Source organism: Microcaecilia unicolor, chromosome 3, assembly GCF_901765095.1.
Source record: "Microcaecilia unicolor chromosome 3, aMicUni1.1, whole genome shotgun sequence".
In the NCBI taxonomy this organism is placed as follows: Eukaryota; Metazoa; Chordata; class Amphibia; order Gymnophiona; family Siphonopidae; genus Microcaecilia; species Microcaecilia unicolor.
In genome coordinates, this window is record NC_044033.1 from 67,745,765 (window position 1) to 67,769,720 (window position 23,956).

Below are 23,956 nucleotides of genomic sequence, written 5' to 3' on the forward strand. Positions count from 1 at the left end.
GCTCTCAGCTGTCATTTCCTTTGATTTGGCTGACATTGGTGCTTCTGTTGTGAAGTGCATGTTGTCCAGTTGGATAGCTGACTGTATCATGTTTTGTTGTCTTCAAACGAATGCTCTCTCTCAAGAACACATACTGTAAGTGTTCACCAGCTACAAGCTAAAGCCACTGCCATTACAAACTTCAGATCCACACTAAAGCTGCCACATGGACATAATTTACATTTTTACCCAGTCCAGGTGATTTGCTACTCTTTATTCTTTATCGATTTGGCTTACTACATCTTCCAGGTTCACCAATTCTTTTTTGTTTTGTTTCAGATTCTCTGAATTGTCACAATTAAATACCATTTCAGGCCTGAGTAGCGCCTTTAAATCTTCATTATAGACTGGAGCAAAGATTTCATTTAGTCTCTCTATGCCCTTGTCCTTCTTGAGTGCCCCTTTTATACCTTGATCATCTAATGGTCTGACTGACTCCCTCACAGGCTGTTTTTATCAATTTTGTCTCAATGGCAAACTTCTTTTCAAATTCTCTTTTTGCCCTCCTTATTAATTCTTTGCATCTAACTTGCCAGTGCTTATGCCTTTTCCTGTTTTGTTAAGTTGAATCCTTTTTTCTATATTTTGTGGAAAAGAATATCTTTGTTTTATATTAATCAAACAGAAGTTATTGTTTCAATAGGAGAACTATCTGAGGTCACAAAAACTATTCATTCATGCCATATAGGATTGGATGGGGCAAGATGGGTAGATCCTGAGTGTTTCGAAAACTAAACTTCTCTGGATGGGTCAGAGGGTTATTCCTGATTGCTTATCTTTGGTGACTGAAGATGAGGTGTCGATTTCAGTGACTTCTCTGATACATGACCTGGTGTTCATTTTCATTCAAAGTTATTTGGACCAGAGCAAGTTTAAAAAAGCATTACTAACTACTTCCTTAAGTTTTGGCTCTAAGATTGTTGAGATCTGATATGCCTTTGCTTGACTTCCACCTTAAAGTGAAAACACTTGTGTTAGGAGGGTTGGACATTTAATTGGGCTTTTGCAGTTGATCCAAAATGCAGCTGCATGCCTGTTGATGGGAGTAAGTTGATTTGCTAGCATATATCCCCCACATTGTCTACCAATATGACAGCAGGTCCGGTTTAAAGTTTGCACCTTGATATTTAAGGAAACTGCAGGACTGGTATGAGACAGGGTACTCTCTATGGTCTCATGAGGCTCGTTAATTAGCAGTGCCAAGTTTGCATATTGCAGGGACAGCGAGGGGCATGTTACCGTGATGTTGGCTGCTGGCCTGTTCCTATGGAATATATACTTCCAGATTCCTTGCATAGGGAGCAGAACTACCTCCAGTTTTAATGACTTTTGAAGGCTCATATATTTAAGGAGGGTTTTGGATGATGTATTAGGGGAGAGAATGTTTGATGCTGCTTTCGACTCCTGACTTGTAACTTTTATCTTATCCTTATGTGTCCTTCTGTCTGTCCTTCCATTATCCTTTTTGGGCCTGTCTGTTTGTCCTGATTTAGATTGTAAGCTCATTTGAGCAGGGACTGTCTTCTTCATGTTCAACTGTAAAGCGCTGCATACGACTGGTAGTGCTATAGAAGTGATTTATAGTAGTTCTCCGAGGACAAGCAGGCTGCTTGTTCTCACTGATGGGTGACGTCCACGGCAGCCCCTCCAATCGGAAACTTCACTAGCAAAGTCCTTTGCTAGTCCTCGCGCGCCCCGCGCGCACCGCGCATGCGCGGGCCGTCTTCCCGCCCGAAACCGGCTCGAGCCAGCCAGTCTTCTTTTGTCCGCACTTGGTACGGTCGTGTTTCCGCCATGTCGAGCCCCGGAAAGTCGACCTCCGCGCGTCCAAATTTATTTGACGTGTTTTTTCTTCGGAAAAGTCTTTCAAGTGTCGGGAAGTGCTCCGGAAACCCCCCCCCCCCCCCCCGGGTTTCGTGTTAATCCTCCCCGTACTTCCAGCTTTTGCCCCGATAAGTTTTCTTTCGTCGTCGGGGTAGGCCTCTTTTCGGCCTCGGTCGAGATTTTCTCCCTTACAAATTTTTTGGTGCTCTTTTTCCGTCATTTCGGACTTTGATTTCGCCGGCGCGATTTTTCCAGTGCGCCCGGGTTATCTCGCTCACTGATCGACACTCGTCGTGTCTTCAGTGTCTGGGGGCCGAGCACCGCCCTCAGAACTGCAGTCTGTGTTCCCTGCTTCAAAGGCGGACTCAGGTAGCGAGAAGCCCAGTGGAACGTGTTGTTCTCGGGCTCTTCGTCGGCATCGGCACCGGGATCTTCGAGTGCATCGACGTCGTCAGCGTCCAGACAATCTTCCTCGGCCGCCCCTGCATCGAGTGCATCGAGGCATCGGGCCTCTGCATCGGTGCCGAGACATCGGATAGCTGCATCGACGTCGGTGGTACCGGGACCCTCGTCTGCTGATGTCGTCGGACGGTGGTGCATCGTCAGGAGTGCAGGTGAGGGCTGTCCATTCCCCTGCTGGTGGCGGTGAGCCTTCGGGTGGGTCTCCTCCTACCCTGAGGGCTCCTGCGGTACAGCCCCCCCGAGACCGACCTCCTTCGGCCTCGGCCCCGAGGAAGCGACGGCTGGATTCTACGTCCTCCTCGTCGGTGCCGGGGAGCTCCGGTGACATGCTTCGGAAGAAATCGAAGAAGCATCGACACCGGTCGCCTCCCCGCGTCGGCACCGAGAGCTCTGGGTCGCCGAGGGAGTCGGCACCCAGCAGGCATCGGCACCGAGAGGACCGCTCACCCTCTGTTCAAGAGGTGTCGATGCGCTCCACTCTGGACAGCCCGGAACAGCCTCCTCGCCCGGAACAGGTTCTGACGTCGACGCCTGCATCGACCTCTTTGCCTTTCTCTGCAGCCGCTCTGAACGAGAGCCTCCGGGCCGTTCTCCCAGAGATTCTGGGAGAGCTGTTGCGCCCTACCCCTCCGGTACCGGCGGTGCTTGCGCCTCCGGTACCGTCGAGCGTGGCGCCGGCTGGCCCATCGCCCGGGGTGAGGTCCCCGACGTCGGTACCGCGTGTGGCCGACTGCGGCCACCTCCCAGGAGGGCTCCCCGACTACGTCGGCGGAGGGAGCTTCGCCGATGCGGGCCAGGGAGTCTACCTCTCGACGCCCCCCATCGTGGACGTGGCTCCACTGAGTCGAGCCGGGCGAGGTTGCAGACACAGGTTCGTGAACTTGTGTCTGACACCGAGGGTGAGGCCTCGTGGGAGGAAGAAGAAGACCCCAGATATTTCTCTGACGAGGAGTCTGAGGGTCTTCCTTCTGATCCCACTCCCTCTCCTGAAAGACAGCTTTCTCCTCCTGAGAGTCTGTCTTTCGCTTCCTTTGTCCGGGAGATGTCTACGGCCATCCCCTTCCCGGTGGTTGTGGAGGACGAGCCCAGGGCTGAAATGTTTGAGCTCCTGGACTATCCTTCTCCACCTAAGGAAGCGTCCACTGTTCCCTTGCACCATGTCCTAAAAAAGACATTGCTTGCGAACTGGACAAAACCTCTAACTAATCCCCACATCCCCAAGAAGATCGAGTCCCAGTACCGGATCCATGGGGACCCAGATCTGATGCGCACCCAGTTGCCTCATGATTCTGGAGTTGTGGATCTGGCCCTAAAGAAGGCTAAGAGTTCTAGGGAGCATGCTTCGGCGCCTCCGGGCAAGGACTCTAGAACCTTAGACTCCTTTGGGAGGAAGGCCTACCATTCCTCTATGCTCGTGGCCAAAATCCAGTCTTACCAGCTCTACACGAGCATACACATGCGGAACAATGTGCGGCAGTTGGCGGGCTTGGTTGATGCTCTTCCCCCTGAGCAAGCCAAGCCTTTTCAGGAGGTGGTCAGGCAGCTGAAGGCGTGCAGAAAATTCCTGGCCAGAGGGGTGTATGACACCTTTGATGTTGCGTCCAGGGCCGCTGCTCAAGGTGTGGTGATGCGCAGGCTCTCATGGCTGCGTGCCGCCGACCTGGAGAATAGACTCCAGCAGCGGATTGCGGACTCGCCTTGCCGTGCGGACAACATTTTTGGAGAGAAAGTCGAACAGGTGGTAGAGTCTCTCCACCAGCGGGACACCGCATTCGACAAGTTCTCCCGCCGGCAGCCTTCAGCATCTACCTCTACAGGTAGAAGATTTTTCGGGGGAAGGAAGACTGTTCCCTACTCTTCTAGTAAGCGTAGGTACAATCCTCCTTCTCGACAGCCTGCGTCCCAGGCTAAGCCCCAGCGCGCTCGCTCTCGTCAGCAGCGTGCGCCTCAGCCAGGCCCCTCGGCTCCCCAGCAAAAGCAAGGGGCGAGCTTTTGACTGGCTCCAGCAGAGCATAGCCGACATCCAAGTGTCAGTGCCGGGCGACCTGCCGGTAGGAGGGAGGTTGAAAGCTTTTCACCAAAGGTGGCCTCTACTAACCTCCGACCAGTGGGTTCTCCAAATAGTCCGGCAAGGATACACCCTCAATTTGGCCTCAAAACCTCCAAATTGTCCACCGGGAGCTCAGTGTTACAGCTTCCAGCACAAGCAGGTACTTGCAGAGGAACTCTCCGCCCTTCTCAGCGCCAATGCGGTCGAGCCCGTGCCATCCGGGCAAGAAGGGCTGGGATTCTATTCCAGGTACTTCCTTGTGGAAAAGAAAACAGGGGGGATGCGTCCCATCCTAGACCTAAGGGCCCTGAACAAATATCTCGTAAAAGAAAAGTTCAGGATGCTTTCCCTGGGCACCCTTCTCCCCATGATTCAGCAAAACGATTGGCTATGCTCTCTGGACTTGAAGGATGCCTACACACACATACGATACTGCCAGCTCACAGACAGTATCTGCGATTTCAGTTGGGCACACGCCACTTCCAGTACTGTGTGCTACCCTTTGGGCTCGCCTCTGCGCCCAGGGTGTTCACAACGTGCCTAGCTGTGGTAGCAGCGGCACTTCGCAGGCTGGGGGTGCACGTGTTCCCATATCTCGACGATTGGCTGGTGAAGAACACATCCGAGGCAGGAGCCCTGCAGTCCATGCAGATGACTATTCGCCTCCTGGAGCTACTGGGGTTTGTGATAAATTATCCAAAGTCCCATCTTCTCCCAGTGCAGAAACTCGAATTCATAGGAGCTCTGCTGGACTCTCGGACGGCTCGCGCCTATCTCCCAGAGACGAGGGCCAACAACTTATTGTCCCTAGTCTCGCGGGTGCGAGCGTCCCAGCAGATCACAGCTCGGCAGATGTTGAGATTGCTGGGCCACATGGCCTCCACAGTTCATGTGACTCCCATGGCCCGTCTTCACATGAGATCTGCTCAATGGACCCTAGCCTCCCAGTGGTATCAGGCTGCTGGGGGTCTAGAAGACGTGATCCACCTGTCCACGAGTTTTCTCGAATCCCTGTATTGGTGGACAATCTGGTCCAATTTGACTCTGGGACGTCCTTTCCAAATTCCTCAGCCACAAAAAGTGCTGACAACGGATGCGTCTCTCCTGGGATGGGGAGCTCATGTCGATGGGCTTCACACCCAAGGAAGCTGGTCCCTCCAGGAACGCGGTCTACAGATCAATCTCCTGGAGTTGCGAGCGATCTGGAACGCTCTGAAGGCTTTCAGAGATCAGCTGTCCCATCAAATTATCCAAATTCAGACAGACAACCAGGTTGCCATGTACTATGTCAACAAGCAGGGGGGCACCGGATCTCGCCCCCTGTGTCAGGAAGCCGTCAGCATGTGGCTCTGGGCTCGCCGTCTCGGCATGGTGCTCCAAGCCACATATCTGGCAGGCGTAAACAACAGTCTGGCCGACAGACTGAGCCGGATTATGCAACCTCACGAGTGGTCGCTCAACTCCAGAGTGGTGCGCCAGATCTTCCAAGCGTGGGGCACCCCCTTGGTGGATCTCTTCGCATCTCGAGTGAACCACAAAGTCCCTCAGTTCTGTTCCAGGCTTCAGGCCCCCGGCAGACTGGCATCGGATGCCTTCCTCCTGGATTGGGGGGAGGGCCTGCTGTATGCTTATCCTCCCATTCCTCTGGTGGGGAAGACTTTGTTGAAACTCAAGCAAGACCGAGGCACCATGATTCTGATTGCTCCTTTTGGCCGCGTCAGATCTGGTTCCCTCTTCTTCTGGAGTTATCCTCCGAAGAACCGTGGAGATTGGAGTGTTTTCCGACCCTCATCACGCAGGACGAAGGGGCTCTTCTGCATCCCAGCCTCCGGTCCCTGGCTCTCACGGCCTGGATGTTGAGAGCGTAGACTTTGCCTCTTTGGGTCTGTCAGAGGGTGTCTCCCGCGTCTTGCTTGCTTCCAGGAAAGATTCCACTAAGAGGAGTTACTTCTTTCTGTGGAGGAGGTTTGCCGTCTGGTGTGACAGCAAGGCCCTAGCTCCTCGCTCTTGTCCTTACACAGACCCTGCTTGAATACCTTCTGCACTTGTCTGAGTCTGGTCTCAAGACCAACTCTGTAAGAGTTCACCTTAGCGCAATCAGTGCATACCATTACCATGTGGAAGGTAAGCCGATCTCAGGACAGCCTTTAGTTGTTCGCTTCATGAGAGGTTTGCTTTTGTCAAAGCCCCCTGTCAAGCCTCCTACAGTGTCATGGGATCTCAATGTCGTTCTCACCCAGCTGATGAAACCTCCTTTTGAGCCACTGAATTCCTGCCATCTGAAGTACTTGACCTGGAAGGTCATTTTCTTGGTGGCAGTTACTTCAGCTCGTAGAGTCAGTGAGCTTCAGGCCTGGTAGCCCAGGCCCCTTATACCAAATTTCATCATAACAGAGTAGTCCTCCGCACTCACCCTAAGTTCTTGCCAAAGGTTGTGTCGGAGTTCCATCTGAACCAGTCAATTGTCTTGCCAACATTCTTTCCCCGTCCTCATTCCTGCCCTGCTGAACGTCAGCTGCACACATTGGACTGCAAGAGAGCATTGGCCTTCTACCTGGAGCGGACACAGCCCCACAGACAGTCCGCCCAATTGTTTGTTTCTTTTGATCCCAATAGGAGGGGAGTGGCTGTAGGGAAACGCACCTTATCCAATTGGCTAGCAGATTGCATTTCCTTCACTTACGCCCAGGCGGGGCTGGCTCTTGAGGGTCATGTCACGGCTCATAATGTTAGAGCCATGGCTGCGTCGGTAGCCCACTTGAAGTCAGCCTCTATTGAAGAAATTTGCAAAGCTGCGACGTGGTCATCCGTCCACACATTCACATCTCATTACTGCCTGCAGCAGGATACCCGACGCGACAGTCGGTTCGGGCAGTCAGTTCTTCAGAACCTGTTTGGGCTTTAGGATCCAACTCCACCCCCCGAGGGCCCTGTTTGTTCTGTTCCAGGCTGCACTCTCAGTTAGTTGGTAAATTTTTTAGGTCAATTTCAGTTATGTCCTCACCGTTGCGAGGCCCAATTGACCATGATTATTGTTTTGAGTGAGCCTGGGGGCTAGGGATACCCCATCAGTGAGAACAAGCAGCCTGCTTGTCCTCGGAGAAAGCGAATGCTACATACCTGTAGAAGGTATTCTCCGAGGACAGCAGGCTGATTGTTCTCACAAACCCGCCCGCCTCCCCGTTGGAGTTGTGTCTTCCCTTGAAGTGTATTGTCTTGCTACATACTGGACTGGCCGGCTCGAGCCGGTTTCGGGCGGGAAGACGGCCGCGCGAGGACTAGCAAAGGACTTTGCTAGTGAAGTTTCCGATTGGAGGGGCTGCCGTGGACGTCACCCATCAGTGAGAACAATCAGCCTGCTGTCCTCGGAGAATACCTTCTACAGGTATGTAGCATTCGCTTTATAGTAGTAGTAGAAGAATGTCTGTTGATTGTGGGGAACACGGATTTTTGTTTTAAATTATATTGTCTATGGTTTAATGCTATTTGGGAATATTTGGTTGGAATTCACCTTGATTATTTTTTGCTGGCAATCTATATATTTTAGTAAATTGCTTGCACGGTAGTTGGAGTAAAGCACAACAGAAACAAAGGCCAACATAAGCAATATAGTAGCCAAACCATCTTTTCAGTAGATTGCGCCGTTTGCTTCCAACAATGGATTTAGTGAGAGTAGTTGAGACTATGGTGTTAACTAGTTTAGGTTACTGTAATATTGTATACCTAGGGTTACCTGCAACCTGTGTTCACTCACTGCAGATAGTGTAGAATTCAGCGGTACGCCTTGTTTTTGGTTTGTCGAAATATGATCATGTTTCTGCTCAAAACGGTTGGGATGGCTACCAGTTGCATTTAGGCAGAAATTTGAATTCCAGATATTGGTTCATCATGTTTTGTTTTTTGATACTACTGTGTATTTGAAGAGTGCTATTCAGTATTATGTTCCACAAAGACAGGTACGATAAATGAATGCTGGAAATTTAATTGTACCTGCTATGAATCCGTTTTGTCTGGATGTGACTAGGAAAGGGTCCTTTTCGATCACTGGGCCTTTTTTATGGAATCGACTGCCAGTTGGACCGAAGCATGAGACTCATTTGTTGACATTCAAGCGTAATTTGAAGAGGCACCTCGTGCATGGCCGCCTCTGTTTCTGCTAGTTAAGTATAAGGCTAGCAGTTTGAAAATTTTGGCATTTGCCTATGAACTTTGATGTCAGTCAGTTTAGGTTTTGTTTGTTAAGTTCTGTTTAGTATGTTTTATGTATTTTTATGAGTTTATATTGTATCTCGTCCTGGATAAGGGTGGTTTATAAATAATACATCTAAATCTAATCTAAATGTAGTTAGACCATTAAAATGCAAACTTACGTAATTTTAAGAGTTCATGCCTGCAGAACAAATTCTGTTAGTATGGAATGATCTAATATTTTCACTTATATACTATTCAAGTGACCTGAAAGAGAAGGTATTGGGCAAGTCACTTAACCCTCCATTGCCCCAGGTACAAAAATAAATTGTAAGCCCTCTAGGGACAGAGAAAGTACCTGCTACGTCTAGTAGCGCTATAGAAATGATTAGTAGTAGTAGTAGTATTGCCTTTGAAAGCTAATTAAAAATGTATTAAGTTAGTCCAATAAAAATGGTATCATCTTTTTTTGTTTTGTTTTATTTCCATTTATTATATTGTTCAAGAAAATTAGCCTGTGAGTGTGTCATAGAGTTCAGTGCTCTTGGTTTATTTAAAAGCCATTACTACCTTTTTATTTTTCTATGCATAATCTTGTCGACAGCATTAAAATAAAAGCTTATTCCAAAGAGTGTGGGCATAGCTGAAAGAAACCCTAGTTCAGGTTTGAACTCAAAATATAGTGCTTTCCTGCTGTACCCCTGCTCTTTGAAAAAGCTTCCAACAGAATTTAATTATATTAGAGAGTTGTTTTCTTTCTGGAAAATGCTGAAATCCTAGCGGTTTTGCCAGACATTTGAGGCTTAGTATTTTGGGCTGCTGTTTCATGGGCTGGGTTAATATCATTTGCCTTTGTTCTCAAGGTGGGACTCGAACTGTATTTGGTCCTGTTTAGTTCTTTATTTTCTGATCCTTTCATGGATGAGTTTGTTAGCTTTTATTGTTAATTAGTTATTGATTAGTTTCAATTGATATATTTCATTTTTTTGACTTATCTGTATGCCTTTCTTTTTATCTGAGGATTTGTTTACTGATTATGGGGTGGGGTATGGGATTTATGGTATGATAAAGCTGTTGTGTGTTTATTTTTATAAATACCTGCTTTGCAACTTCTTTGGGTAATATTACTTGATTTTCTATCATAAGACCACCAGGGTGTCAAAGATTTTGTAGCCATAGTCATAGAATTCTTTATTAAAGAAAAGTTTATCTGTATTAATTTGTTATCCTTGTATTATTTTTATGTTCATGTAGGTGATGATGAACAGAGTGATTGGTTCTATGAAGGTGAAGCTGGTGGTGCATGTGGCATCACTGGAGTCATTCCTTGGTGGGAACAGGAAGACTCTACAGAGCTAGAAAAAGAGCTGCCTGATCCCGTCTTTGAAAGCATTCTGACCGGCTCCTTTCCACTTATGTCACACTCTGCACAAAGAGGTTAGTAAGTAGATAATTTATAGCACTGTCAGACTTGGGATTTTTCTTGTGTAGTTCCTCATGCACTGTGTAGACCTGGTGTTCTATTCCATAGGGTGGTATGATTCTAGAACCCCTCCCTCCTACATCAATTTAGTAGTTCAATGGATGATCCACCTTCTATGCATACAGTGTTCTCAAGAGAAAGTAGAGGATTCTAAGGATTTGCTGAAGGATCTTATGAGAACAGGAAACGGGACCGAATGAGAGTAACTAGTGGGCTAATAATTATATTAGAAAGACTAGAGTCAGAAGAGATCCCTGGGGAACCTCACTCCCTAAAATACGAGAAGGAGGAGGAAGTAACGTCACGTAACAAGGTGGTCATCTTAGCTGATAGCCTCACAGCCTGATTATATTCAGACAAAATATCTTCCATCACTCTGGCAATTGATTGTGGTTGCCTACCAATGGATAACTGAAAGTGTTATGAAACAGAGAGGTATGAGTATATCGCACCCCCAAAGTATAGATTTAAGCAAATTTGCTTACCAGCCTGCAAGCTCCATATACAAAGCGTTAACCAAAATGGCGACACCCATGACGTTGGATGAGCAAGCAGGAGAACAGGAACAGGATCTGCTAGACCTCTCTCTAGCACCTTGCTGGAGACTGGGAAACCACTTGGTGAGTTACAAAAGCTACTCCAGGAAATCAAACTGACACAAAAGCAGTTCGCTCAGATCTAGCAACGTTAACCGCTGATCTCAAATGATAAATAGCAGAGTTGGAGCATCTAGAAGAGGCTGAAGGCGACATTGATGAACACTCATAGACCATTACCACACTGGACATTTGTTTTCAGGACAGTAAGCATGGGGAAATTTATATATTGGAAAGCATGGAAGTTTTAGGAAATTGCAGCAGATGCTGCAATTTGTACATTTGTTGGATCCCTGAAAATGCAGACTACTAGAATTATGAAGAAATAGTGCAAAAGGTAGCCCAGTACTTTGCTTTTGGAGGAGATGCAGCCAAGATAAAAATTGAGCGGGCTCATTGTGCCTTGGGGCGGACAAGAGCCAACCTGCCAAGAGGCATTATAGCTTGTTTTTCTGAATTTAAGACTAGACGATTCTGGCTGAAGCCAGGGCATGAGAACACCTTACATGGGATGCATTTGACATCAACATTTATGGGGTGAACCAAAACCTTTTACTCAGCAGTTAAGGAAAAAGGGTGTTCGATATAAATGGCAGCCAAGTTAAAACACTGTAAGAGGCACAACGAGTGATGTCTGATACTGAGATACCAAAATCTCCAGGGACACACAGCAAGTCAGCACCTACACTTAACGCAAACCCCAAATGGCTTTTAAGTATCAATATATTAGAAAAAAACTGCAAATCGTACAGAACACAGCTGCTAGACTAATATATGGATTGAATAGATATTCTAGTGTTTCAACTCATCTAAACAAACTGCACTGACTTCCCATAGCAGAAAGACTCAGATTCAAAGCTATTTGTTTAGTTTTTCAAATCCTACAGGGCTTCACCTCTGAACTGCTGACTAAGTCCGCTTCACTATGTCTGGTCCAGTCTAACAAACTGAAACATCAACTGATGCTAGCATCACCGTTCCAAAAGACAATTAGCAGCTCTCTATTTCCCATTCTTGGAGTTAATATAAGGAATCTCTATCTATTCCCATCAGAACAGAAAACAGCTACCTCAACTTCAGGAAGAGGCTAAAATCCTTTCTCTTCTCAAAGACTGCTTCTTAACAATCCATCATGACTTCTGCCTCCTAGTATCATCCATTATCCTTTTCTTAATGTTTTTAGTCTCATGCATTAATCCAATGGTCTCTAATGTTTCTCAAACCTCACACTATCACTATTAGCTTTTGTCTCAGCTAGAATGTAAACCGCACTAAACCCTGGAAAAGGAGATATTAGCGGTATACAAGAATTGATTTGAATTGAAGTAAACTGAACTTGAACAGACCGTACTTTTATAAACAGCAGTGAGGAACTGATGCTACTTATGGTGCACTGGAAGCTCAGGTGTGCAAGAGCAACACAAGCATTAACTGGGGCTTATCAATAAAGACTTTAGTCATGCCGTGTGTTATTCTCCATTTTAGGAGAATGGTTGCAGGCTGTAATCATGTTAATGGTGGGAAGCAAAAAACATATAAATTTAATAATGGAATGTGTTTTGCTTGGCCTAAATGGATTGAAGCAAAAATATGGTTCCTACATGAACTATTGGATAACCACAAGTGGCTACCTTTTTCTACACTGCAGGCAAAGTATAACTTACATAATCACTGCTACTTTCAATGGCTACAACTAAAACACTGCATTTCTGCAAACTTCGATATTAACTCATTAAAGGATGAAACTCCAAGTTGTTTAACATTATGTCATCAGTTGTCTAATGGGAAGAAAACGGCATCTAAATGGTACAAAATCTTCCAAGAGCACTCTTCTCACTCTCCTTCAGCCTTACAAAACATTTGGAACAAAGAACTCAGTTCTCAAATATCTGCAGAACAATGGGGAAAAAATCTGGACATTACTATATAAATCCTCAAAATCATCTGCTCTTACCCAATAATCGTTCTACATTTTGCATAGAGCTATGTGGACACCTTACAAACTTTCCAAAATATCTAAAGCAGTCTCAAATAGATGCTGGTCTTGTAACAACCACGTAGGTACTTTAGACCACTTAATTTACCATTGTCCTATACTGGATGAGTATTGGTCTCGTGTAGAGGACACTATTTCCCATATTCTAGATTTTGAGATCTCTCTAACATACAAAATCATAATCATGGGAGAATTTGGTTTAGACACGGTAATACAACTACACATAGCAAAATTATTACGTATATTGATTCAAGTTGCTTTAAAACTGATATGTCAAAATTGGAAGGACTTTACGAAGTTATCTTATGATATGTGGTGGAATACAGTATGTCTTTACGCTAAATATGAAAAAGCTGCTGCAGAGAAATGCGGCTCCCTTTTAGCATTTAATAAAACCTGGTCTCCTATACTCAATTACTCATCCAGTTAATATTAATTATTATAATCTATGCAAATGTAAATGGGTACTAATTACATCTATATGTATAATTTCTTGTCTTCACCTCTAACATTTAATAATATGCTTATTCCTATAGATATACATTACCTGTAATGAAACAGAATCAGGGATTCTAGAGTTGATATAAACACTGTCTATAATTCTTCTATAAGTCAGTGTACATAATCTAACTTGTTAAACTGTTATTAAGTCACTGGTACTTAATTTCCTTTCTTTTTGTTATTTCAAATTAATAAAAATGATTGAACACAAACAAATATATATATTTAAATTGTTTTTTACCATTTTCAAGGTTCTGTATATTCCTTTAATGCACAGGTCCTCTATTAAAGAGGACTGATCTGTTTTCTTGTGATGTCATTAGTATCATTTACTTATTTTGATATAAGCTCCTAGAAATGATAGTGTATCATGTGGCACTGTTATCTTGCTTTCTTTGAATGCTCTTATTTCAGTGGACATAAGAGATTTGAGTATGCATAATGGCATCATGTTTAATGACATGGCTTTCAGCATTATTTAAAAAAAATGACAGCAAATTTAAACATTTTTAGTTTATCTTGCTGTTGCATTGTACAGCATTACAATTTGGTGGCAGTTCTTTCCAAAAAAAAATTGAATTCCTGGTATGCGTTTTCTTTATTTACTTTATTTTAAAAACGTATACCCTGCTATTTCCAAGGTTCAGTGCTAGGTTACAACAAACATATACAGAATCAGGAACAAATGGAGGGGAAGTCCGACGTTGAACATTTTGTTCAAAATGTCCAGAATTCGAATAGCAAATATAGCCATTTTCAAAACAGTAAAATGTCTATCTTATTTTTTTTTAAATGGCCACTTGCTAAATATTCTTGTGATCTGTGTGCTTATCTTTTTGGTCTATTTTTGGAATAAAAGAAAGTCCAAATGAAAAATGCACAAAATCAAGCCATTGGGATGTAGAAGGAGCCAGCATTCTTAGTAAACTGGCCACACAGACATCCTAGCAGAGCAATGGGGCACCCTAGGGGGCACTGCAGTGGACTTCACCTAAAAACTGCCAGGTACACATCTCATCATTGCTCCCTTATATTGTATAGTAAACCCTCCAAAACCTACCAGACACATACTATACCCAATTATACACCACAACAATAGCCTTTACGCCTTAAGGTATCGCCTGTATGTGGGTAAAGTAAGTGTCTGGTGGAGTTTTGAGGGCTCACACTTTCCACCACAAGTGTAACAGTTAGAGTGGGATTATGGGCCTGGGTCCCCCACTTCATAGTGCACTGCATCGATCCCTAAGCTATTCCAGGGACCTGCTTGCTGCTCTAATAGGACTGGCTATAACATCTGAGGCTGTCATAGAGGCTAGTATATACTGTTTCTTTTACATCTTTGGGGGGTGGGGGTTCATTGACCACTGGGGGAGTAAGGAGGGGGGCCATTCCTTATTCCTCCAGTGATCATTTGGTCATTTAGGGCACTTTATTGTGGCTTAGTTGTTAATGCAGAGTCCATTAAAGTGGAGAACACGAGAATCCCTCAGGAGAACAAAACAGGGTGGAGGAGTGGGAAACAGATGACAGCTCTTCACAAACAAACCGTGGAACACAAAAAGTGGAAACGTCACTCTTTATTGACCAGACCAGCCATGTTGCTGAGTGTGTATACTCTTGTGCTTTTGAGACGACATTTTCTAAAGGTCTTTATAATGACCATTTCAACATAGTCCCATTTGGCATATTGAACCTTTTATACTAAAAGCATTAATTGTATTTATACCACAAAACTCCTGAGGCAGGCACGTATAACTGAATCACGGTCCCATGTCTAGTCTTTAAATAACATCAATAAAGAGTGTTTCCAGTGTATTTGTGAAGAGCTGTCATCCGTTTCCCACTCCTCCACCCTGTTTAGTTGTTGTTAAAACAGGTCTAGCTCAAAACATCTTAGTTTTAGTCCTGGAAGTTTTTGTTTTGTTCCATTATGGCTGAAAAATATCCAGGTCTTAGGAATGCCCAAATCCTGCCCTTAACGCACCCCCTTTTAGATTTGGATGCACTGCACACAAACTGCATAGAAAAACGTCTGGAAAATGGGTTTTCTAAAATACAGATTGATTGATTGATTGATGGCATTTCTATCCCACATTAATCCAAGTGAAACTCATGTTCAATATGGCTTATAATAAATTAGAGTTACATTTAAAGAGTACATCATAAAAATAATATATACAAAGTGATAGGGGCAAATTCAGTGGGGCGCCAGGAAGAAGAAAATTAGAAAAACGTTGAAATGCTGCTTTTTACCACTTTTTAGACATTATTCACTTTCAAAAATGAGCTCCTAAGTACAATTTTCAGATGTAAATATAGATATTTTGATTTCTCAATTATAGGTTTCCAGGCAAGACTCAATCATCTTAATGGAATGCCAGCAAGGAGCATCAGAAAAGCTGTCGGAAGTTCAGCTGCAATGGTAGGAAGGTTTTCAGTTTGTTACTCATTTTAGGGATAATTTTATTCAAGCGAAAAGATGATTTCAACACTTTCTTTAAGTAACTCAATCACATATAACACTTTAAAAGAATATTTAAATATAGTTACGAAGTACCATACTTGCACCATCCTAGTATATGCAACTGTGGTTACCAGTTGGTAAATTTAATAATCCTCCCCAAATTTAAATGTGAAAAATAATCATTGTACTTATCTGAATCCATGAGGAATTTGCAAAAAGATCCCAACACCAGTGTTTTGACAACTACTATGCCTGTTTCAAGGGAATATGTGGCTGAAAAGTACATTTCAAACAATCTTAAAAACTTGGAGACCAAGTTGAAATGTTTTCTTTCACTAGTGAGAGTAAAATATTGAAACAGAGCCAGTGCTGCTTGATGGAGCACACATTGATGAAAAGTCCAACAAAGTGCCTATTTTAAGCCTATGTTATAAAGGCTAAAAGGTGTCTGTGTCTCTTTGTAAAACAGAATCCCAGCACCAGCCCCAATAGTGCATAAATGCCACTTCACCTATTTATACTTTGGAAAAGGTGTAAATTTTGTGCATGTACAATACATGTATTTTATAAAATATGCATGTACATCACAGCTGTGCACCAAATATTTCTTCCCTCTCCCCCCCCTCCGGATCATCTACACACAGATTACATATAAAAGCGGATGCATGCTTTGTTTGTGCATACACTTCTTATGCACATATGTATCTGTAATTTTATAAAAGCCATTTTCCATGTGTAAAGCATGCTTTACTGGTGAAAACACCATCTAAAAATTCCCCCTTTCTGCATCACTTTCAGTTTTTGTTTGTGCACAAAGTATTTCAACTAGACAACATTCCAAGGTTTCTTACTTACATTGGCATCATCACCCTGATGAGAGAAAGGACACTTGTGGCATCATGTCAGGTCATTGTATTAAAAATAAGGAGGACCTGCCATTTGTTGAGAATTAGCCAAAAGGTATATTTTTTAGAAGAAAGGGGTTGTGATTTGATATAGTGCCTTTCTGTGGTTATAATCAAAGTGTTGTACATACTATATACAAGTGCTCATTCGGTACCTGGGGCAATGGAGTGTTAAGTGACTTGCCCAGAGTCACAAGGAGCTGCAGTGGGAATTGAACCCATTTCCCCAGGTTCTCAGGCTGCACTAACCATTAGGCCAGTATTTCCCAAGTCAATCCTTGAGTACCCCCTGCTTAATCAGGTTTTCAGGATATCCACAATGAATATGCATGAGATTGATGTGCATATAATGCAGACAATGTAAGCAAATCAATGTCATGCATATTCATTTTGATTATACTGAAAACCTGACTGGCAAGGGAGGTACTCCAGGACTATGGTTACCATATGTTTGAATTTCCCTGGACATGCCCTCCTTTTCAGGGGACTGTCGAGGGTCAGCCAGCTTGTTTGCCTAGGTTTCTGGGTTGGTGGGCTGGCCTTTTTTTCCCCCTCCTCCAAATCTACTGTAGCACACTTTTGTGGTCTAGTTGCCTCTTTGGGGCAGGAAAGAGATCCACTGTTTCCTGCCTACTGCTGCTGACCTTCTCGCTGCCATCGCTTCTTGAAAATGGCTGCCGAGACTTCAAGGGGTGGCCTTGTGAGACTTTGCGGAAGTCTTGCAAGTTCATCTTGTGAGGCCACCGCTTGAAGTCTTGGCAGCCATTTTCAAGAAGCAGCGGCAGCGAGCAGGTCAGCGGCAGCAGGCAGGAAAGAGTGGGGTTCTTTCCTGCCCCAAATAGGCCACTAGACTACCAGGGCTGTAAGGTAGGGCTGGGAGGTGAGAGAGAGAAGAGGACAAGCTGCTCGTGGATGGGAAGGAGAGAAGGGGGGCAAGCTGCATGTGGCTGGGAGGAAGAGGAGGAGGGAGCAAGCTGCACGTGGATGGGCTGGAGAGAAGGGGACAAGCTATACATGGACGGGAGGGAGAGCAGGGGGAAAGCTGCTGGTGGGTGGGAGGAAAAGGAAAGGTGGACATGCTGTTAAATGTACATCTTTTCTAATTTTGTATGTAGGCTACAAAAGAAAATACATTTCTGTTACCAGTATTTTCTCTGCGTACAGAATCTGGCTTTCTTGTGTTTGTGGGGGGGGGGGGGGGGGGGGGGGGGGGGGGGGGGGGGTGGTCAAGGTGACTGTGTGGTAGGGGCGGGGCTGAGCAGGGCAGCAGGTGCTAAGTAGGGGAACATTTTATTTTTTGTGTCCTCTTTTTTTTTTTTTGTCTCCACAAATATGGTAACTCTATCCAGGACGGACTTGGGAAACACTGCATTAAGCTACTTCTGAGAAAATGAGAGCCATAAACCTGTAGTTTGTAGAAAACGTTTAGCTTTTAAAATGTATGTGTTATTTGTGGCTGAAATTTTAAGAGTAGGAATATGTTTTGAAAGAAAGAAATACAGAGTCTGATATTCAGCCCACGGCAGTAAGTGGCTTCCAGCACTGAATATCCTGGTTAGTTCGGCAACCTGGAAGTTAACTCGGCACCGGCCGATATGGAGACTAGTGAATAGGTTAGGACAGCTAGTCAGCTGTCTTAACTTTATCTGCTCACTTAACGGGGTAACAGACTCAATGCTACTGTTAACCGTTTGAAGTGCTGGCTCCACTGTTCCCTCTAAACTGAGCAGAAGTCCTCCAACTGCATTTGCTGCTAGTTGGGGGTTGTGCATAAATATGTTTTCAATTGCTAGGGACAGGCAGGTTCCCTGGAGTCTTGTAGAGCTTGCCTGTCCCTCACTGTTGAAAATGTGATAATGAAACAGCACCCACCAATGGCAGGACTGTAGGTGGAGAACTCCAGCTCAGCTTAGAGGAAACAGTGACTGGCTTCGCCCCCAAACTGCCACTAACCTAGCTGGGTAGTTCTTAGGCGGTCAGAGGGGTATAGTCAACGGCACTATCTGGTTAAGTGCCACTGAATATCTGGGCATGGCCAGCTCAGTGGGGTTTAACCAGGCAAGAGCCCCTCTTGCCCGGTTAAACCCTTTTGCATATCGACCCACAAAGTTTTAAGTGAACGTGGTTGGTTTTTATTTGCTAAATTACTGCTGTTGTGTTGCTTTCTTTTTCCTGTGGTCAAAAAATCAGAATGTTCAAACCATGCTTTGCAGATGGATCTGTGGAATGTAGAGTGTTTGATGGTTCTGCTGCCTCTTCTTTGAAATATCACTTCTCAATTCGAGATGGTCATTTTGAAAATTACTTGAGTTTGTCCTTTCCTACTAAATTGAATATAACTTGAAAACAGTCAAATGTTTTGGAAAATGCTGAACTATGTGCTTTGTTGATGTGACCGCTGAATCATAATACTATCAGTACAATATGTTATAATGTGTGTATGATACATGCAGCAGATTTATAATCGCATCTCAGCATAGTCGTTTTGTAGTTCCTGGCTTTGAATGATTGTGAATATGATGACATTATGCAGTATATCAGACTATGAAGAGTGCTAATTTGGAATCGACATTGATGTTTATATTGAAAGAAATATTAACTGGATTTTTTAAAAATCCATTTTAATTATAACATTATCAGAATTCACCATATATGACCTTAACTTTCAAAAGAACATTTTCTTTTGTTACCTTCAATAGTGGTTAACATTACTTTGAGAAGCTTGTTTAAAAATTGTATGGTTTTTAGTCAGTAATATAAAGGGAATGCTCATGTTTTGGTGCAAACAAAATATGTGAAGATGTGGCTTGTATTTCTTCAGAAAAATATTTTAATTTTGGTGCTCTTAAGTGTAGTCCTAGTCCTTTGAATATTATCTTCATTTTTGAAATACTTTATGAAATGAGGACAAGTAATTACATCTATATAGCTGTATCTACGTGTATATGTACCTATGTACATATATCTGTATGTATGTGTATGTGTGTATCTGTGTGTGTGTGCCCAAAGGTAGGTGCTGAAATGATCTGTACTAAAAGCCCTTTTGCAGATTACTAGCTTAGCGTGGATCTAACTAATAACGTTAGGCACTGGATTTACACCTGGTGTAAAGCCAGCACCCAACTTAGGCACAAAAGAGACATTCTATAACTTTATACCTATATTCTGGGAATACCCCCTCATCTGCCCATCTCGTTCCATAGTTTCGCCCCTTTTGAGTTTGCATGCAAAAAAAAAAAAATTAGGCATGGATATTGTAGAATAGCAACTAAGGCAGATGTGTATGCAAATATAAAGAGATGCCAGTCAACTCCAGTTATTGACTGGTGCCTCATTAACATGCATCTGCCCCTGGTTGCCCAAATTTGGGCAACCTTTAATGAATTTGGGAGTTAATGACTGCATTTAATAAAGCATTATTGCAAGGTATTTGTCATTTTTCTCCTTTTTCCTCTACTCATTCTTTTTCTTCTTCTGTTTTATTTCCTCCCTTTGGTCTTGTTCTTTTACCCCCCTTCCCACACTTCAACTTTTCTCCTCTCTACAGTCGCAGTTCTTCCCCCCCCCCCCCCCCCCCCCCCCCCCAATCTATCATGGCACAGTGGCAGTAAATTGCCTGGAACCAAGAAGTAATAGAGGATGACGCAAATGATGACCAATCAGGGAGGTGAATTTCAAAGTCCTTTATTGAAAGCACCAGAAAATAGACGCGACACGGTCCATGTTGCGGCGGACACAGTTGCCTGCCTTAGGGGTCACAATCAAACTCTGGCAGTCAAATCAAACAAAGTGTGCCTGGTGCAGGAGTGCAGCACAGCATACTGGTTCAGACTGCTTGCTGTCTGGTATATCGATGATGGAAATGCAGTGTAACCTATGTATTCCTCCCATTTCTTGACCAAAACATTTGGGGATCATGAGGCCTGAAGTCCCAAGAGCATCCGCCATAAAGGCCATCCCTCCTTTTTAGGGGATAACTTAGTTAATTGCACCATGGTATGATCAGATATACCTGATCATGTCATGATAAACAAACTATTTTGATTGTTCTCCACCTTGTATTTCTGATTTAAGAACTATCCAGCTTCTTATGTTTTAGAAAGAGTTGATAAATGATTTTTATGATTAGATATACCACCATGGATGATATCAATAGAAGAGATGGTCCACATGGAGGGGCATAATCGAACGGGGCACCCAAGTTTTCCTGAGGACGTCCTCGCAGGACATCCCTGCGAAGGGGCGGGGAAACCCGTATTCTCTGAGGACAAGCAGGCTGCTTGTTCTCACTGATGAGTGACGTCCACGGCAGTCCCCTCCAATTGGAAACTTCACTAGCAAAGGCCTTTGCTAGCCCTCGCGCACCGATGCGCACCGCGCATGCGCAGCCGTCTTCCCGCCCGAACCGGCTCGTGTTCGTCAGTCTTCTTTTGTCCGCGCTCGGGATGGTCGTGTTTTGCCGCCGTTTCGTGCCCCTCAAGTTGACCTCGCGCGTCTTCGCGATTTTCACTGAAAAAAAAAAAACAAAAAAACAAGAGACCGTCGGTCTTTTCCCCTTTCCCGTGTTTCCAGCTTTTTCCCCGCGTAAGTTTCCTTTCGCTTTCGGGACCGGCCTTTTTGGCCTCGGTACGGGTTTTTTCTCCCTTCTTTTTGGTGCCTTTCGTCATCATCGCGAATTTTGATTTCGCCAGCGTGATTTTTCCGCCCATGTCATCGAAGTCTTCCAGCGGCTTCAAGAAGTGCACCCAGTGCGCCCGGGTAATCTCGCTCACTGATAGGCACGCTTCGTGTCTTAAGTGTCTGGGGGCTGGGCACCGCCCGCAGGCCTGCAGTCTGTGTGCTCTTTTGAAAAAGAGGACTCAGGTAGTGAGATTGGCCCAGTGGAACGCGTTGTTCTCGGGCTCTTCGACGACAACAGCACGGGACGCATCGAGTGCATCGACGTCGACAGCATCGAAGTCTTCGACCTCGGCATCGACTGCATCGAGGCTTCTACCTCCTGCATCGTCAGTACCGAGACATCGAAAGGCTGCATCGACGTCGGTGGTACCGGGACCTCCGCTATTGCTGATGTCGTCGGACAGTGGTGCTTCGTCTGGAGTGCAGGTGAGGGCTGTCCATTCCCCTGCTGGTGGCGGTGAGCCTTCGGGTGGGTCTCCCCCTGCCCTGAGGGCTCCTGCGGTACAGCCCCCCCCCCCCCGAGATCGACCTTCTTCGGCCTCGGCCTCAGCCCTGAGGAAGCGACGGTTGGATTCTACGTCCTCCTCGTCGGTACCGGGAAGCTCCAGTGACATGCTTTGCTTGAAGAAGTCAAAGAAGCATCGTCACCGGTCTCCTTCCCGTCTCGGTACCGAGAGCTCTGGGTCGCCGAGGCAGTCGGCACCCAGTAGGCATCGGCACCGGGAGGACCGCTCACCCTCTGTTCAGGAGGTGTCGATGCGCTCCCCCTTGGACAGGCCGGAACCGCCTCCACGCCCGGAACAGACTCTGACCTCGACACCTGCATCGGCTTCTCAGTCTTTCTCCACAGCCGCTCTGCACGGGAGTCTCCGGGCCGTTCTTCCAGAGATTCTGGGAGAGCTGTTGCGCCCTTCTCCTCCGGTACCGGGGGTGCTTGCGCCTCCGGTACCGTCGAGTGAGGCGACGGCTGGCCCCTTGCCCGAGGTGAGGTCTCTGATATCGGTACCACTTGCGGTACCGGCTACGGCCGCCTCCCAGGCAGACTCCCCGACGACGTCGGCGGAGGGAGCTTCGCCGGTGCTGGCAAGGGAGTACACCTCTCGACGCTCCTACCGTGGCCGTGTTTCCACGGAGTCGAGTCGGGCACAGCTTCAGACGCAGGTTTGTGAACTTGTGTCTGATACCGATGGTGAGGCCTCGTGGGAGGAGGAGGACATCAGATATTTCTCTGACGAGGAGTCTGATGGCCTTCCTTCTGATCCCACTCACTCCCCTGAAAGGCAGCTTTCTCCTCCCGAGAGTCTGTCTTTCGTGGCCTTTGTCCGGGAGATGTCTACGGCCATCCCCTACCCGGTGGTTGTGGAGGATGAGCCCAGGGCTGAAATGTTTGAGCTCTTGGACTATCCTTCTCCACCTAAGGAAGCGTCCACAGTACCCATGCATCATGTCCTAAAAAAGACATTGCTGGCGAACTGGACCAAGCCATTAACTAATCCCCACATTCCCAAGAAGATCGAATCCCAGTATCGTATCCATGGGGACCCAGAGCTGATGCGCACTCAGTTGCCTCACGACTCTGGTGTGGTGGATCTGGCCCTAAAGAAGGCTAAGAGTTCTAGAGAGCATGCTTCAGTGCCCCCGGGCAAAGACTCCAGAACCTTAGACTGCTTTGGGAGGAAGGCCTATCATTCCTCTATGCTCGTGGCCAAGATTCAGTCCTACCAGCTCTACACGAGCATCCATATGCGGAACAATGTGCAGCAGTTGGCGGGCTTGGTGGACAAGCTCCCTCCTGAGCAAGCCAAGCCATTTCAGGAAGTGGTCAGGCAGCTGAAGGCGTGCAGAAAATTCCTGGCCAGAGGGGTATATGATACCTTTGATGTTGCGTCCAGGGCCGCTGCTCAAGGTGTGGTGGTGCGCAGACTCTCATGGCTGCGTGCCTCCGACCTGGAGAATAGGATCCAGCAGCGGATTGCGGACTCCCCTTGCCGAGCGGACAACATTTTTGGAGAGAAAGTCGAACAGGTGGTAGAGCAGCTCCACCAGCGGGATACCGCTTTCGACAAATTCTCCCGCCGGCAGCCTTCAGCATCTACCTCCTCAGGTAGACGTTTTTATGGGGGAAGGAGGGCTGTTCCCTACTCTTCTGGTAAGCGTAGGTACAATCCTCCCTCTCGACAGCCTGCGGCCCAGGCTAAGCCCCAGCGCGCTCGCTCTCTTCAGCAGCGTGCGCCTCAGCAAGGCCCCACGGCTCCCCAGCAAAAGCAGGGGACGAGCTTTTGACTGGCTCCAGCAGAGCATAGCCAACATCAACGTGTCCATGCCGGGCGATCTGCCGGTCGGGGGGAGGTTGAAAGTTTTTCACCAAAGGTGGCCTCTTATAACCTTTGACCGGTGGGTTCTTCAAATAGTCCGGCAAGGATACACCCTCAATTTGGCCTCGAAGCCTCCAAATTGCCCACCGGGAGCTCAGTCCTACAGCTTCCAGCACAAGCAAGTATTTGCAGAGGAACTCTCCGCCCTTCTCAGCGCCAATGCGGTCGAGCCCGTGCCATCCGGGCAAGAAGGGCTGGGATTCTATTCCAGGTACTTCCTTGTGGAAAAGAAAACAGGGGGGATGCGTCCCATCCTAGACCTAAGGGCCCTGAACAAATATCTGGTCAAGGAAAAGTTCAGGATGCTTTCCCTGGGCACCCTTCTTCCCATGATTCAGGAAAACGATTGGCTATGCTCTCTGGACTTGAAGGACGCCTACACACACATCC

General features: G+C 46.0%; 1 protein-coding gene across 1 annotated transcript in view; it reads left to right on the forward strand.

The window, feature by feature from the left end:
* The window catches only part of GPATCH2 (G-patch domain containing 2), a 335,139-nt gene that overhangs the window by 53,363 nt on the left and 257,820 nt on the right, over window positions 1–23,956 (forward strand). Inside the window, exons 4-5 of the mRNA XM_030196023.1 lie at window positions 9,818–10,000; window positions 15,485–15,564. Coding sequence (XP_030051883.1) covers window positions 9,818–10,000; window positions 15,485–15,564 — 263 coding nt within the window. The remainder of the gene's footprint in view (window positions 1–9,817; window positions 10,001–15,484; window positions 15,565–23,956) is intronic.